The sequence below is a fragment of the Diospyros lotus genome, chromosome 2, assembly GCF_014633365.1.
Source record: "Diospyros lotus cultivar Yz01 chromosome 2, ASM1463336v1, whole genome shotgun sequence".
Classification (NCBI taxonomy): domain Eukaryota; kingdom Viridiplantae; phylum Streptophyta; class Magnoliopsida; order Ericales; family Ebenaceae; genus Diospyros; species Diospyros lotus.
The window spans coordinates 1,090,808-1,106,725 of NC_068339.1; the positions used below are offsets into that span (position 1 = coordinate 1,090,808).

At 35.3% G+C, this 15,918-nt stretch overlaps 3 protein-coding genes across 3 annotated transcripts in view; 2 read left to right on the forward strand and 1 right to left on the reverse strand.

The window, feature by feature from the left end:
- Positions 1–5,477, forward strand: part of LOC127794335 (uncharacterized) — a 28,218-nt gene extending 22,741 nt beyond the window's left edge. The window contains exons 34-42 of the mRNA XM_052325346.1: positions 642–786; positions 874–962; positions 1,033–1,143; positions 2,080–2,154; positions 3,092–3,157; positions 3,290–3,478; positions 3,566–3,676; positions 4,879–4,959; positions 5,105–5,477. Of these exons, the coding sequence (XP_052181306.1) occupies positions 642–786; positions 874–962; positions 1,033–1,143; positions 2,080–2,154; positions 3,092–3,157; positions 3,290–3,478; positions 3,566–3,676; positions 4,879–4,959; positions 5,105–5,287 (1,050 nt within the window). The 3' untranslated portion in view covers positions 5,288–5,477. The remainder of the gene's footprint in view (positions 1–641; positions 787–873; positions 963–1,032; positions 1,144–2,079; positions 2,155–3,091; positions 3,158–3,289; positions 3,479–3,565; positions 3,677–4,878; positions 4,960–5,104) is intronic.
- A 1,690-nt stretch (positions 5,478–7,167) lies between these two features.
- On the reverse strand, positions 7,168–8,130 carry LOC127795518 (60S ribosomal protein L19-2-like). The gene is made up of 2 exons (XM_052327261.1): positions 7,929–8,130; positions 7,168–7,719 (listed from the first exon to the last, which is right to left on the reverse strand). Exons 1-2 carry the CDS (start codon positions 8,038–8,040, stop codon positions 7,289–7,291), a joined length of 543 nt encoding a protein of 180 aa, XP_052183221.1. The 5' UTR covers positions 8,041–8,130; the 3' UTR covers positions 7,168–7,288.
- Positions 8,131–11,130: 3,000 nt separating this feature from the next.
- LOC127795961 (uncharacterized) lies at positions 11,131–14,662 on the forward strand. Its single transcript, XM_052327954.1, has 5 exons — positions 11,131–11,417; positions 11,544–11,593; positions 12,337–12,463; positions 13,465–13,569; positions 13,665–14,662. The coding sequence occupies exons 1-5, from the start codon at positions 11,300–11,302 to the stop codon at positions 14,285–14,287; spliced, it is 1,023 nt and encodes a 340-aa protein (XP_052183914.1). The 5' UTR covers positions 11,131–11,299; the 3' UTR covers positions 14,288–14,662.
- The last annotated feature ends 1,256 nt before the right edge of the window (positions 14,663–15,918 follow it).

Sequence of the window (15,918 nt, forward strand, 5' to 3'; positions counted from 1 at the left end):
GATCTTAGCCTTTCTGACTGGTGTATTCCTTTCTTTCTGTCTTTGACCTACCTCCTTATTGTTAGACTCTCAATGTATTAGTGGTTATGATTAGTAATTATGAATGGTACAGGCTAGAACACAATGAACATTGTAATTTGTAACATATTTTACTTGAATATTATGAAGCCATTGCTTCTTTTTTTTTTTAAATAGAATATAGATATTATTTCAAAGCTGTATCCTCCCATTTCAAGCAAATATGAACAATCATAATAAAGCACAATAATACCTTCACATTCAATTTGAATAGAGAATTTGTGATGCCCATCATGAAGGAATTCATAACTTCAACATGATATACATACATACATACATGCATATGTATATATATACACACACACACAAAGTTATCTATTTTGTTCTAAAGCTGAAGCTGGGAGTTAAAACTACCTCTGGCTATAGATTAGAAAAAGCAAAAGCAAGCTAATTTCAAATATGTACTTTTCTAATGCTTTATTGAATGTTTGTCAAATGTGAAGATAGTATGTTCTTATATAACCTTCATTTGTTGGTTAAAGACAAACGAAAGAAAAAAAAGAAAAAGAATGTAAGGGAATAAGGTATGTGTTTATATCAGAGTATCTTTCTTTTTTTCTTAGGGTGGAATCACATCATCAGATCTTGCTACAAAGGCTCTGGAAGCTAAACGTGCCAAAATAGTTGGGCAAGCCTTGGCTGGTGTTCCATTGTGGCAGCTTGGCCCAGAGAGCAGACATCCTGGAGTTCCATATATTGTTTTCCCTGGTAAGTTCAAGTTTTTACCTAAAGTCTTCAATTTCTGTTTCATACCTGTTTTTGGATGTGCAACTTACAAACCACACTTATTCTTAGGGAATGTCGGTGATAGTAAAGCTCTAGCAGAAGTTGTGAAATCTTGGGCTCGTCCAATAAGGCTTTCCTCAACTAAGGAGTTACTTCTTGTGAGAGACTTCAAACCAAACTTTTGATAATTTACTTGTATAAAGGTACTGACTTTCATTGTATGTAAAGAATGCAGAAAAAGGTAAATATGCAGTTGGAGCATTCAATGTTTACAACCTGGAAGGAGTTGAGGCAGTTGTTGCTGCAGCAGAGGAAGAGCGAAGTCCTGCCATATTACAGGTTAGAAGCGCCTGGACCATATATTTAAACATTCTGGCATGTAATGTCAGATGTGACATCTCTAGGCATGTCACGGATTACATGTGCTTTCTTGCCTATTTTGCATGGTCAAGATTGTCTGTTATAACTTAACCAAAAAAAAAAAAGGATTTTCTGTTATAACAGTTTGATACACAAAAATAAAAAAAATGCAAAAAATATCCAAGATAATCTAGAATATCATAGAGATAACTAAGAGACTAGTGTAGCAGAATGGCACCCAATCGATCACTTTGCTATTCCTGGAATGCCCTCTTACAAACTGGATACCTAGCTTCCAAAACTCACTAACTCAACTAAACTCGGTAAGTTCCTTACCAGCCATTGTGCAAGAGACTAGGGCTGAGGGAAATTTTGGTTGTTTGAGTCTTTATGGTCATTTAAATTTCAACTTTTCCTTTAAAAAGGCACTTGATTAAGCTCAAATAAGTTTTAGAAGTATCACTCTAACTGTCTGAAATTAAATGTTTAATAAACTTTGAAAAGGTTTTTGTTACTTATTTTATTCTTTGCAATCTAGTTTTCTTCAAAGATTCAACAAAATGTACTAATAACTAGGAAAAACTAACATTTCTCAGAGGTACTACATCAACTAAATCTTTTTTCTTTTATTCTAGTTTCTTTTTGCTGCCTCTTTTTATCAAGAAGATAATGTGATACTGCTATAATGAAGATACCCAATGCAAAAACCCGTCATTGGTTATATAATAGCTGGCAGCATATGCAAAAATTCTGTCTCATCTCTGACTTAGAAAAGCCATGGTCTTCTGTTGAAAGATAACAGCCACTCTTTCATTCTCTTATCACTGAAAACAAGGGAAACCATGTCCATGCATTCTCAGTACTTTTATTTGTTTCATATTTTTCAGCATATTTAATGAGAGAACTACTTTTCAGATCCATCCTAGTGCTTTAAAGCAAGGAGGAATTCCCTTGGTCGCATGTTGCATCTCTGCTGCAGAACATGCCAGTGTAAGTGGCCTCAAGTAAAACTGAGAGCACTATAAGCTTATAACATGTTACAAGGAAAAAAAAAAAAACCCACTAATGTTGGTATATGTAGTATCTCAGGCATGAATGTGACTAGTTTACTGTTTCCAGGGATGAAGTCAAAGTGATGCAAGTTGAACTTGGGAAAATATATTTTAATAAATTGTCTTGGACCAAATATTGCTTCTACTATTTCGCATACAGACATAAATAATCTGAAGAACTACATTGAAAGTATTGTTGTGTTTTCTTTATTTCAAAAAAGAAAAAAGAAAAAAGAAATGCCAAACAAAAACCTGTGAGATTTGTTGCTTGCTTGGGCTTCTGCATTTCACAAAGTCTGCAATGTTTGTGGCCTTGTTCATCTCATACACTGATAAAATAAACCAGTTGATTTTGTAACCTAATACATGTAGTTGCACTTCCATTAACTCGGTCTACAGGCAAGCTAACAACTACATATCAAGCCTTAATCCCACTATGTGGGGTAAGCTACATGAATTCTAGCTCGTCTATATTTCTATGGCCTTATCTTCAGGCCCTTTTGTCATACCTAAGAGTCTCCCACCAAGTTTTTTTTGGTTTTCCTCTTACCCCTCTTGCTAAAGAGTTGCTCTAATCCATCCACTCTCCTCACAAAAGAGTCTTTATTTGTCTTTTTTCACGTGACAAAACCTTCTTAATTGTGTCTCATTCACCTATCTTCAATAGGAGCCACAATCTTATTAGAAATAACCCCATTTCTAATTTTATCTTTTTTTGTACGGTTGCATATCCATCATTACATCCTAAACTCCATTTTCATATTTTGTACATGTTGGTGCTTTACTTATGTGTCATATAACAAAACTGATCTTATAGCCATATTGTAAACTTTTTCTTTTAGCTTTAATGAAATCTTATTATGCATTCCCAACAGGTTCCGATCACTGTGCATTTTGATCATGGAAATTCCAAGCAAGAGTTAATGGAAGTTCTTGAGTTGGTAAGTTGGCTGATTGATTTTTAGGGAAGGAATATACTAATTTTTGTGGTGGATAAGTTATGGCATACTCTTTGTGTTCAAATACCATAATGTAGTAACCACCACATATTTTCTTTGAATGTGTCTTGCCAGGGATTTGATTCAGTAATGGTAGATGGTTCACACCTTCCCTTCAAGGACAATATTTTATACACAAAATTTATTTCCCACTTGGCACACTCAAAAAACATGATGGTGGAGGCTGAACTGGGGAGATTATCAGGAACAGAAGATGACTTGACTGTTGAAGACTATGAAGCACGATTGACAGATGTTGACCAGGTCCTTCAGTTTTTCTCTCTCAGCTGCTTAAAGATTTTTGTCCATTTCTTCCGACTATTATTATTTATGGATCTATGTCAATTTCAGGCTCAAGAATTCATTGACAAGACAGGTATAGATGCTTTGGCAGTTTGTATAGGAAATGTACATGGAAAATACCCTGCAAGTGGCCCAAATCTCAGACTCGATTTGCTCAAGGTCAAGTATTATTATTGATTTAATGGCTTGATTCAGCACTGATTGACTTATATGCACCAAATTTCACCTCATCACTGGTGGACAATGTTAAACAAATAACAATGTCTAGCACTTGTACTTGGGGGAACAAAATTCTGGTCATGCCAAAATGATTTACAATTAAGTTCTTAGTATTACTTAAACCAAAAATGTGCTCATCTGTAAATACAAAATTATGGAATACACATGAGCATTTCAAACATAAGCAGCCACTCTTGGGCATTATATTGGCCAGCACGGTGAGAAGACTGCAGGCTAGGGCATTTCACTGGCATTTACTATAAACAATAATTGCTCTTCCTCATCACTACGCTCAAAGCATCCTCAGAATATCCCCATCAACCTTGGTTTCCTATACACGTGATTGCAATTTATAGCTGGCGTTGTCTTTGGATGTTCTGGTGATTGTTCATGAGAAGGCTGATTTAAACTTTTTAAAGGGTTTGAAATAGGGATACTGTGTAGAAATTTGTAATTCACTTTTGAGGATGGATGCCCTTAGTAGGCTAATGAGAGAATAGATTTAAGGCATCTCATTTTTATTTTTCTGATAGTAAGATTTTCCTTAAGAATCTTGAAAAGCATCCCTGTCACTGGTAACAACAGTTGGTTTCTGCCACAAAGAAGCTTGGAAGTTTTTCTAGTTATTGTTCATTTCAAAATCATTACCTATTTATTATTACCTTAAACAGAATCTGAATTTGTGCATTTGAAAATATATCGGTTTCTTTGGGGTTTTCTGGTGCGATAGTTAGTCATGCATAACTTATTGGGAGCATTTAACTTATTGCATTTTCCCCCGCGGTGATCATGCCATAGAAATCAGTGACTTATATGGCGTAGTCCTGAAGGAAAACAAAAGGAAAACTCCTTGTATTTCAGGATAATAGTAAATTAGTAATTATATTCTGAAACTTGTACTTTTATCTATTCTCCGTTTTTTGAGAGATTTGATTCTGGCACATCTCATCATTTTGGTAATGACATTCTCACGAGCTGATTAACAGAGTTCCTTCCAGAGAAGCCATTATTAAGAAAACTGCCATTTCTCTTTTACAGTGGAGCTTGTCTTTTGATTGGAAAAGTTGCTGAGAAAACTGTCATTTTCTCTAATACCCATTTTAGTATTAACTGATTCTAATATTTTCGCATGCTTTGAGCAGGAGCTTTACGGCTTGAGTTCAAAGAAGGGGGTTTATCTTGTTCTTCACGGAGCTTCTGGATTGCCCCAGAAACTCGTTAAGGTCCACCTATTTAATGAGTTTTCATCCTTAAATGCTGATCAGTTTGCGTGGAAATTTACGAACTGCACCTAAATACGGCCTGAAGTAACATTCAATGATTGGATCTGATGCTTGTTTCTATTTGGCTGCTTGACTATTTGAACAGGAATGCATAGAGCTCGGGGTGAGGAAGTTCAATGTAAACACAGAGGTGCGGAAGGCATACATGGACTCAATAAGCAGCCCCAAGAAAGATCTTGTCCAGGTTATGGCCTCGGCAAAGGAAGCCATGAAACTTGTGGTTGCTGAGAAGATGCATCTGTTTGGCTCATCTGGAAAAGCATGGTAGAAAGTTCTGAGAACCATCTTGTAACGGGAAAGGGCCACTGCTGCCAGACATTATATACTCATTGAATGCAACTTGAACCAGTAAGGCAAATAAATCCTCCTTAGAAACTGTACAATTATAACTGCAAGGTGGAACATTGTGCTTCAGAAGGATGATTATCTATTCTAAGTTGATTCTGTTTATTTTCTCATACTTTCTGTAATGCCCTGGCCCCACTACCAGGTGTCACCGTAACCTGTGGTTACAACCCTGGCCTATCTCGAAGGATGACTATGCCCCGTCAATCATAAAGAATTAAAATAATATGAGCACTCTGGGTGGGGTCCAGGTTTCGTCGCCTCCGACTGTCAAGTATTCGGGTTCAAGAACATAGACAGTTAAGCATAACAGTTAAGCATAACTAGATTACACTCACTGAGTTACTCATAGTGGGAACCTTAACTTGGTCCAAAACAAGTTTTATTTAAATCACAACCATCTTCTGTGGTCAAGTACGGAGCACACATAATTTACATTAAAGGCACATACATGACTCACATTCTCATTGCCCGTAATTACTGTTAACCGACGATTCTTCCACAACTACCGTTTTCTCTTTCTTAGACCCCTGAGCCATTTGTTGCGTTAGTGGGAGTGAAGGGGGTGAGTCCGGGGACTCAGTAAAGGCAATATGCAATGCAGTAAATTAATGAGCATGACATTATAGATAATAATAAAGTGTAGTGTGCATGCAAGCCTGTCCACCGCACTTATTTCAGGCTCTAGGTGGTCCCTAGTGGTTTCATCTATGACCTCGTCCTAGGACTCTCACGGTCCGAAACCCACTGTCCCATGCCTAGGCATTTCCTCAACATCTTATACAAGCCATGACAAAAGAAATTTACATACAGAACATATTTAAATCCTTACCTTAATTTGTTTGTTGCTCGATGATCAACTCTATTTCGTTATACCAATTGGTAGCGTACCCGCAGTGCCCTTACCGCAATTATACATATACATGAGACTAAGTAATTAATTAATTAGCCATTGACTAAATTTATTAGTTTAATTAATTTACCAATCCAACTAATTATCTTAACTAGTTATCTTACTAATTAATTAAAATAAACTTTAACTACTAATTTAATTTAACTAACTAATTAATTAATTTAAACAAAATAAACTTAAACTCTAATAGATCAGAATTTCGTACCTTTCTCTTAAGCTCTTTCCGATGAATTGCTCACTCACTTATGTCCTTTCCATTTGCTCGAATTGCCTATTTATAGGCCTAATCAACCCCTTGATTTTCCCTCAAATCGTGGTTTAATCCACAGATTTATAGCCTCGGCCACTGCCAATTTACATGGCTGAAATTTGGCAAAATTGCAAGCCAAATTGAGGCTAAAACGGACGTGTGGTGAGGGAAGCACCAGCGCGCACCACGTGGCACGGTTGGGCTGCACAGGGCCAGCACCTGGCCTCCCAAAAACAACGTCGTTTTGGGACGCTTTGGCTAATTAAAAATCAGCCTTTTTCCTCCTAGCACGTGCCTTCCCCGTGAACCGAACCCTCGCCCACAGATGCCCTCGCGCACGACCACACTCACCCTCAACATATATATGCATCCCATTTTATTTAAGCAATCTCCCAGCCTCTCTTTCCAGAGTTATCCTAGCGCCCCAAGCTTCCAGAAATTACACATACACCTCCACACCTCATTTCCTCTTATTACACTTTTACCCCGAATATTCTAAAAATCCACCAAATTAATTTTTATCATTATTTCCATATATATTCTCAAATAATTTACTTAATTACCTTAATTTCTCATTTTCTCAAAATATCATAAATAAATATTTTCTTCAAAATATCCAAATATTTTTAAAATATCATCAAATACCAAAATTAATTACTTGTCTGCAAATTTCGGGATGTTACACTTTCTTACAAAACTTTCATCAAATCAAAATCATCAAATACAGAAAACACAGATATGTACATCCTATTTTATTATGTTTATGATCTATTCCATTGAGTCTTCTTCCCTCCCAAAACACCATTGTTGTTGGCTTTCTTGGCCTTCAACTGATCAGAAAGAGCCATATCTCTTGCTTTCTCAGCCTTCAACTTGTGAATGCTCTCCATCAACCCATGCTTGTTCCTGAACACACAGCCCTTCACCTTCATGTACATTTCATGGTATAGATGCCTGTCAATCCTGCCAGTTTCTCGATACTTGCTTAGTAGGTGTCGCAGAACTCTCATCCTCCTCATCCACAGCACCTTCCCCGGCATTCTTGCCTCTCCTGTTCCCCTTCGTTTCCCGTGGCCCCTGTGCCTCCCCTTTCTCTTTGCCTCCATTCTCAGCCTAGCTCGAGACTGGGAGTGGATTTTGTTTGGTTTCTTGATGATGAAGCCATCATTTATCAGCTTCCTTATGTGCATCCCTGCAAATTTTGTGCAAGATGGTTTTATGTGCAAACATTGGGAACATAATTCGCAATGCTTTTGGGGACTATTCCCGACAGTTTACAAACGTCGAGAAAACCCTCATTTCTTGTAGTATGGAGATTACTAGAAATCATAGCAAGACACTAGAAAACATGTACTTTGGTGTGTTTGGAACTAAAGATGTGCTTATATAGAAGAAACATACTTGAATTGGCCATGGAGATATTGGTGGATTCATCGGGATCAAGCCAAACCTTCCCCATTCCGCAGGCAAGTAAGCTGGCTGCTAGCCTCATTTGCAGCCTCAATGACACCATTTCTGTTCTCTTTTTCTTCTCCCTCAACTGCAGCAAGTAGCTCTATATGTTCAAGAAAGCTTCTTACTTCCTCAATGGCATACAAAGTTGTCCTTAGACCAATTTTCATATGGATGATGAAGACTGAGATGTATTTATAATGTTTATGGTCAACCTAGCCTTTTGAAAGGTTTTTTTCTTAATATTAATATTTATATATATATAATAATAAAACGTATCTACCTCACTTTACAGGGGTTGAAGGAAGTCAAATTCATATTTTTGCCTTTATATATATATTTTTTTGTGATCACTTGTTGTGTTGATTACATTTCTACACTTGATTTTCAAGTTAATTTAATTTTTATATTTTTATTTTTTCTTTCATGTGTCAATTCAAAAATTTTATTATTTTAATTATACTCATGAATTTATATTTTTGAATCAATTTAACCCTTATATTTTCACGTATAAAAATAAAATAAAGTGAGATGATAAAATATGCGTCGCAATCTATTCATATCAAAGTATTAAGGATAAATTGACTCAAAAATATAAGTTCAGACATGTAATCGAAATAATGAAAAGTTCGAATTATCATATGAAAAAATATCAAAATACAGAGATTGAATTAACTCGAAAATACAAATTTAAGAGTAATCGAAATAACGAAATGCTTGAATGACATGGGAAAAAAAATAAAAGTATAATAATAAAAATATACACCTAAAAAGTTTTTATATATATATATTTTGCATATTATATATTATAAAAAGAAAACAATAATTGAAAAAATAATATCATACGCGGATTATTTTTCTTGGTGAGCAAGGCAATGAATTATATTATTATATTTTCATGCAATACTTGGGGATAAAGGCTTGACTTGAGGACATATATATTATATTTTCATACAATACTTGGGGACAAAGGCCTGGACGAATTCAAATCATTAACTAGCCAAAAATAAAATAAAATATAATTATAAAAATTAGTTAGATCTTATCAGAAAGTGTTCCTCCATTGGACAAGTCCATGTTTGGATATCTAAAGGTGAAGCCCGGCCCAATTTCAGCAATGCAGTAACCTGTGGCCCAATTACTGGCCCAATAAAATTATTAGTTTATAAATAATGTTAAATGGGCCGACTGGGTTGGGTTGGCCCAACCCAGTCTCAATCTATAAAAGTCACTTATGTTTGCCAGTGTTACAAAATTAAGCATTTTTGGGGTATAATGTCACATTATGTATTAATCATTTTAATTGCAAACAAATTAATTTAGTTGGAGATAATGCAATTTTAATATTAACGAATTTTTAATAGGAATATGAAGAGTTTTTTTTTATTGATTTCTTTAATTGTTTTGTTCTAGAGATGAGCAAGATTTCAATTAAACAGAAATAATATAATCAAACTGGCAAAGATTGTGGTTCGGTTCGATTAAAGTTGTAAGTCAATTCAGTTTAATTTTTAAATTTGAAAATTTTAATTATTTCAGTTAAGTTCGATCTCCGTATTTAAATAATCAATATAACTAAACTCACTAAAATGTCAAAAACAATATCATTTGTGTACTTTGTTATTTTAATTTTAATTTTATTTTATCCATTTGAATTTTTTAGTTTTTGGGATTTGTGAATCTATTTAGTCGATTTAATTCAATATTTGATATAGGTTTGATTCAATATTCAATATTTATTTTGTTTATTTAATTTGGTTCGATTATCGAATCAACTGAATACTCATCCTTATTTTATTCTTACTTTTAAATATTTTTTTCTAATTTTCCAATAACACCCAAAATCACAATAGTAATGTTCTTCAATTCGAACCAAACTAAATTCTTAGGGTAAATGGGATAAAATCACCATTTAATCATAGTAGTTGGTCTAATATCTAATATCACATTCTAAGTCACAAACAAAATTATTTTTAACTGCATTTACCAAGAATAATAACATTTGTCAACGTTCAGAATTAAATGATCGTAATTTGTAGGTCCACAGAAAATAATCAAGCCCAAATACAAAGAGGAGAAATAAAGTAGAAGCAAATATGAGAAATTTATGTGATTCGACCAGAACGATGTCTACTCCACGACAGTTCTCTGGATATTCTGGTAGAGTAACAGTATAACATTTTTCTTGTTCTTCTCCCCTCAATGGTATTTTCGTCCCTTATTTATAATAAATGGTGTTTACAGTTACATAAAATATAAAAGTCGAAGAATAACATCATGGAAACAAGATATCTTTATTAATTCCATAAAATTGGGAATAGGGCTCCATATTACTAGGGATCCGATTTGTATTAGATACAATAGGTGGGTTTCTGTCTCCGATTATTTAGCAATAATATTGTTATGTGAATTGAATAGTTTGATCAATTAGGTCAACAAGCTTAAAGTGTTATTGGGAGCTCATTGAGCATATCGTTGAGAGCTTGCTGAGAATTCGTTTAGTTCCACAATCTAAACTCATGTTTCAACGACACGTGACCTTGTTTTGATAAGTTTGAGCCATTGAGCTTCTGGCAATTGGGCCGAACTTGCTGGCTTGACCCATAAAAAGTAATACAGAAAATACCTATAACACCATTATTCTAAATTATATGATCTATCTAATTAAGCCAACCTTCTTATTTATAGAATTTAGATATCTTATTTAGATAAATAGTTATATATTTTTATATTTATATTTATTTTAAATTAATTAATCGGAACCTAATGAAAAACTATTTGCGTCCTTATATAAAATACATAAATATTTCTAATAGTATTTTTATTAGAAAAATATTATACCCTCATACAAATTTACTAAATAATTATGACATAACACGAATAAATTTAAAATAATTATATTTAAAATTAATAATAAATTTATTTATTGATATAAAGTATTATTAATTTTGAATAAAATTATTATGAATTTTAATACGTCCATTTATAAAAACTATTTATAGATGTAATATTTTCCAAATTAAAAATCAACGAGAATTTATTTATATATTTATATATAATACATTAATATATAAATATTATCAAAAAAATATATATAGCTGAGTATAGAAATAGCATTTTTATAATTGTAGCATCTTTGTTCATCCCACTTGATCCGAACTCTGAACCACTCTCTCTCTCTCTCTCTCTCACGTCTCCTTAAAATCCGAGCTTATCTCTCAGAATCTCACTATCTTTCTCTTTCCGGCCGAATCGGATACAGCCAGAGTTGATCCATATCCCTCTTCGAGATTACCCGAAACCCTGAAGTCTGAACTTCAATGGCGGATTCCGAGCAGAAGAAATCAGAGCTTTTTGAACTCAACAATGGAGCCATGCAGGTCAAGGTCTCCAATTTGGGTTGCACCATCACCTCCTTGTCCGTTCCCGGCAAAGACGGTATCTTCTATTTTTTCATTTTCCTTTTCTTTTTAGTTCCTCTTAGGGATGCCCCCCCCCCCCCCTCCTTTTTTTTTCTCTCAGTGCTTGAACTCATCGATATCCTTGTTTTCTCTTCTTTTGAAGGAAAATTGGCTGATGTGGTTCTTGGATTCGACTCTCTGGAACCCTATTTGGTCAGTTTATGGCGAAACTTTTCTGAGTTTTTTTATTTTTTAGTTTCATGGGTTTTGGTGGCTAAATTGATTCTGGTTTTTGGTTGATTTTTGCTGTATTTGTGTTTGTGGGGAAGTGGAAGATGCCCATTTGATTGTTGGCCCCTGGTGTTGTAAGTGATTGGGGACTGGACCCCCATACACTAGATTCCTACAAAGGCTGGGCTATGGTCCTCCCGAATAGACTCCGATGGTTAAGTTACTCATCGAAATTTATGAGTGATCAGTAGGGTAGAGTAACGAGAAGATTAATCTGTATGCTTGTTTATCTCAATAAGGGATTATGGCTTATATAGTCCGACCTGGGAGCACTGAGTGTGATTTCCTGTGGTCCTCGGCCCCTCAATTCTGGATTATCTGAGAGGCCATTCTTCTAATAATATGGGAGATCGTGACACGTGGAACCCATCCACGGAGGCCACTTGTCGCAATATGATTGGCCTTCTGCAGAATGAGAGGCCAAATAAAGGAGCCCCATCAGCCCCAAACTTGCGTTTGTTGAGTGGTGTTTCTTGTTTTTAGTGGTGATAATGTTGGTTCTGAGGTTGTTCTGTTGTGACTAGAAAATCGCGGTTTTGATTGAGTATGTTATATGACTGACTCGCGCAAAATGGGGAGCCTCATGTACCGGGGATTCCTAATGTTTGCTTTTATTTTGATTGTTCTGTAATTTGCGTTTGGTGGATTGATCTATGTTTGATCAGAAAGGTGCTGCTCCTTACTTCGGCTGCATTGTGGGTCGGGTTGCCAACAGGATCAAAGATGGGAAATTCACACTCGATGGGGTTGAGTACACATTGCCCATCAACAAGCCCCCCAATAGTCTCCATGGTATGGTTTTCTCCAATCAAAGCATGCCTCTATTTCAATTCATCCAGGTCCTTTTATCCGAGCAGATTAAGTTGAATGCATCGTTTGTTAATGCAACTTCTTGTGTTACTCGAGTGGACTGGGATTTTGTACTCGTAATGAAAAGTGACTTGCTCTTCCTCCTATCATGAACTTGACTGGAAGGTCAGTAGGTCACTAGTCTCCGAGTTATAAAAATGGCCTCTTTCAAAACAAAAGTAAAGCTGCCTACAAGGACGACCCTACCATCATGAACTTGCTCGTTATTTAAATCAGAATTAAAAATTGTCATTTTGGGCCATTGCTTGTTTGTATCAAAACTCTGCTGATTGATAGCATATGCACGTGTCAGTTGTGAGGTTATGATATCTCGGGACTAATAGTAACTGAAAATATGTAGGCTAATTGATGGTTTAGTAACTGGAAAGAGAAGTGACGAGAAGGGAGAGAATAACAAATAAACGATAGCCAAGATATGAACCATTTCATCTACACAGAAAAAATGTTTTAACAAGGGAATGCAAGGATGGGAAAGCTGGGGAAAGGTTTCATTTACAGTGATGAAAGTTCTCTGTATTTTTGCTTCAAGAGCAACTGTAGGGTTTATTTCTGACTTTTCAGGGTTAACCTAGCATGGTTAGCTATGAATGACGATATATGCTCCCGAGATTGTTTTGTGGACAATGCTATTGCTTGCCTATTTTCCTTCCTATCATCAGTACTAACTGCATCAATATGGAATACGAATTGTTGTTTTTAGTGCCGTAGTCATATCCTCTGTCAACTATCTTGTTTACCAGTTCCATCAATTGTGGTGGGAATGTCTGGCATCCAGTTTTCCTTTTGTTGAAATTGTAGTTTACTTTCTCTTCCTGATGATGTTTACCATCTACAGAAGCGATCAGTTGACATCAAAGATTTATAGTGGTCTTTTTGCCTGCTGGAATTCTTGTTAATGCGATGAACTCTTTTCTTCTTTCTAGGCGGATTCAAGGGTTTTGATAAGGTGATTTGGGATGTTGTCGAATACAAACAGGGTGAAAATCCATCCATTACTTTCAAATACAACAGTCGTGATGGGGAGGAAGGTGTTACCTCTCTCTCTTGCTCGGTCGCTCTCTATCTCTACTTCTCTCTCTCTATCTAAGACGATCATAAAACTAATTGTCGTGGCTGAAAACAGGTTACCCAGGAGATGTTACTGTAACTGCAACTTACACCCTTACTTCAAGCACAACATTGAGGCTGGACATGGAGGCTGTACCGGAAAATAAGCCCACTCCTATCAGTTTAGCTCAGCACACTTACTGGAACTTAGCTGGTCATGACTCAGGGACTGTCCTCGACCATTTAGTTCAGCTATGGGCACTCCATGTCACTCCTGTGGATCAAAACACTATTCCAACTGGCGAAATCATGCCTGTTAAAGGCACTCCCTTCGATTTCACCACTGAGAAAAAGATCGGGAGCTCAATCCATGAGGTTGACTTAGGCTACGACCACAACTTTGTGCTCGACCGTGGGGATGAGAAAATGGGCCTGAAACATGCTGCAAAAGTGAAGGACCCCTCGAGCTCAAGGGTCCTCGACCTCTGGACCAATGCGCCAGGCATGCAGTTCTACACTGCAAACTACGTGAATGGGATCGTGGGTAAAGGCGGGGCTGTCTATGGGAAGCACTCGGGCCTCTGTCTGGAGACACAGGGATTTCCTAACGCCATTAACGAGCCAAACTTCCCGTCTGTTGTTGTCAGACCCGGCGACAAGTACAAGCACAGCATGCTGTACGAGTTCTCAGTCGAGTAAGGTATGTACTAACTAGTACCCAGAGAAGTAGAATCATATGAAGTCTCCTTTCTTGGTCTGTTCATATCCACAGCCGTTACCTCATCAGGACATCAATGTTGTGAGACCTAATGGCTAATGTTATGCTATGGGTTTTGGATAAATGAGAAAGTTGAATCATGGGCTTTAGAAATGTCTCATTGTGATAAAATGTTACGGGTATGGTCTGTGCGCGTTACGGGTAGAAACAGTTATCCTGATAACTATGAATAAGACTAATGTAAAGTAAGGAGTAATCGTCGATAACCATTACTCTCATTTGAGGGATGAAGATGAAGTTGGGGGGAACCCAACTCAAGAGGGTGCTAAGTATGATGCAGAATGCAGTTTGAGTTACTTCAGCTCCAGCTTGGGAAGATTCATATGCTATAATTTGGCTTGACTAATTAGCATAAATAGTTATTAAACTTTACATTAAAATATAAAAAGGTTACTGAATTTTAATTTATGGTTAAAAGATGACTGAATTTTAATTTAGTATATATTTTTATAACTACCTTTTGCTTATAAATTAAAATTCAGCGATTTTTTTATATGATATTTAGCATTATAATTTATGTAACTTAATCTACCTAGTATAGAGTAAAACATATATTTTATAAATGAAAAAAAAGAAAAGAAAAAGGGCATGCTCAATGGTTGGTTGAGTGGTCAAAAGTCTTGTAATTTTCTCTTAAGACAATTTAAATCCGAGTAAGTTTACATAAATTTGTATATTATTTAATAATTCTAGACGGATAGAGTCTACAAGATCTCATTATTTAGCAGAAGGAGTGACAATTTATTTAGGTTATGTTTGGTTGGAGTTAAAGAATAAAATAGTTGTTTCATCAAAATGATGGAAAAAGTCATATTTTCTTACTTTATCAATTTAAATATTAAAAATATATCTAAAAATTTATTATTAAAAATGTATTTACATTTTGAACTTTTTTTCTCACTTCCCAAATCTCACATTAACTAAATTTTTTTAAAAAAAAATAATAATAAAAACACATTGACAAGTAAGTAATTTTGAAGGTTCAAAAGTAGAAATTGGAATTAAAAAATTAAATATAACTGGAAAAGTGTTTAGCAATAAGGAGTAATCTAAATATTAAAGATTAATTATAAATAAAAAAAATCAAGGTGAACTAATGGGGAGAAGGTGAAGGAAGGGTTATTGTCTAGAAAAGGACTCACATTACTACTGTTCGGAAGAGACTGTGTCACTATTAAAGATAGAAATGAACAGATTTAAGTTTCTTAAAAAATTAAGTATGGACTTGAACAAGCAAGCAAAAAAATATTGAAGCAGAGGAGAGATGTAACACTATTCCCCGTATGTCTTTTTATAATTGTAATGTCATGCATGGTATTAAAATAACATGATATTAAAAGCCATTCAGTGTTATCATTATAATAAGAAAATAATAATATTTTAAATTAACATATCAAAATTATTATATTATTATTATTCAAGTAAAATAACATAACATTTGTCCATACAAATAAAATTAGAGGTGGGCCCATGCCCCCGCGGGTTTGGCAAACCCGGCTATCAGACTGATCTGACAATTGCATTCAAGCTCCGGGATATGACGTGGCAGAAC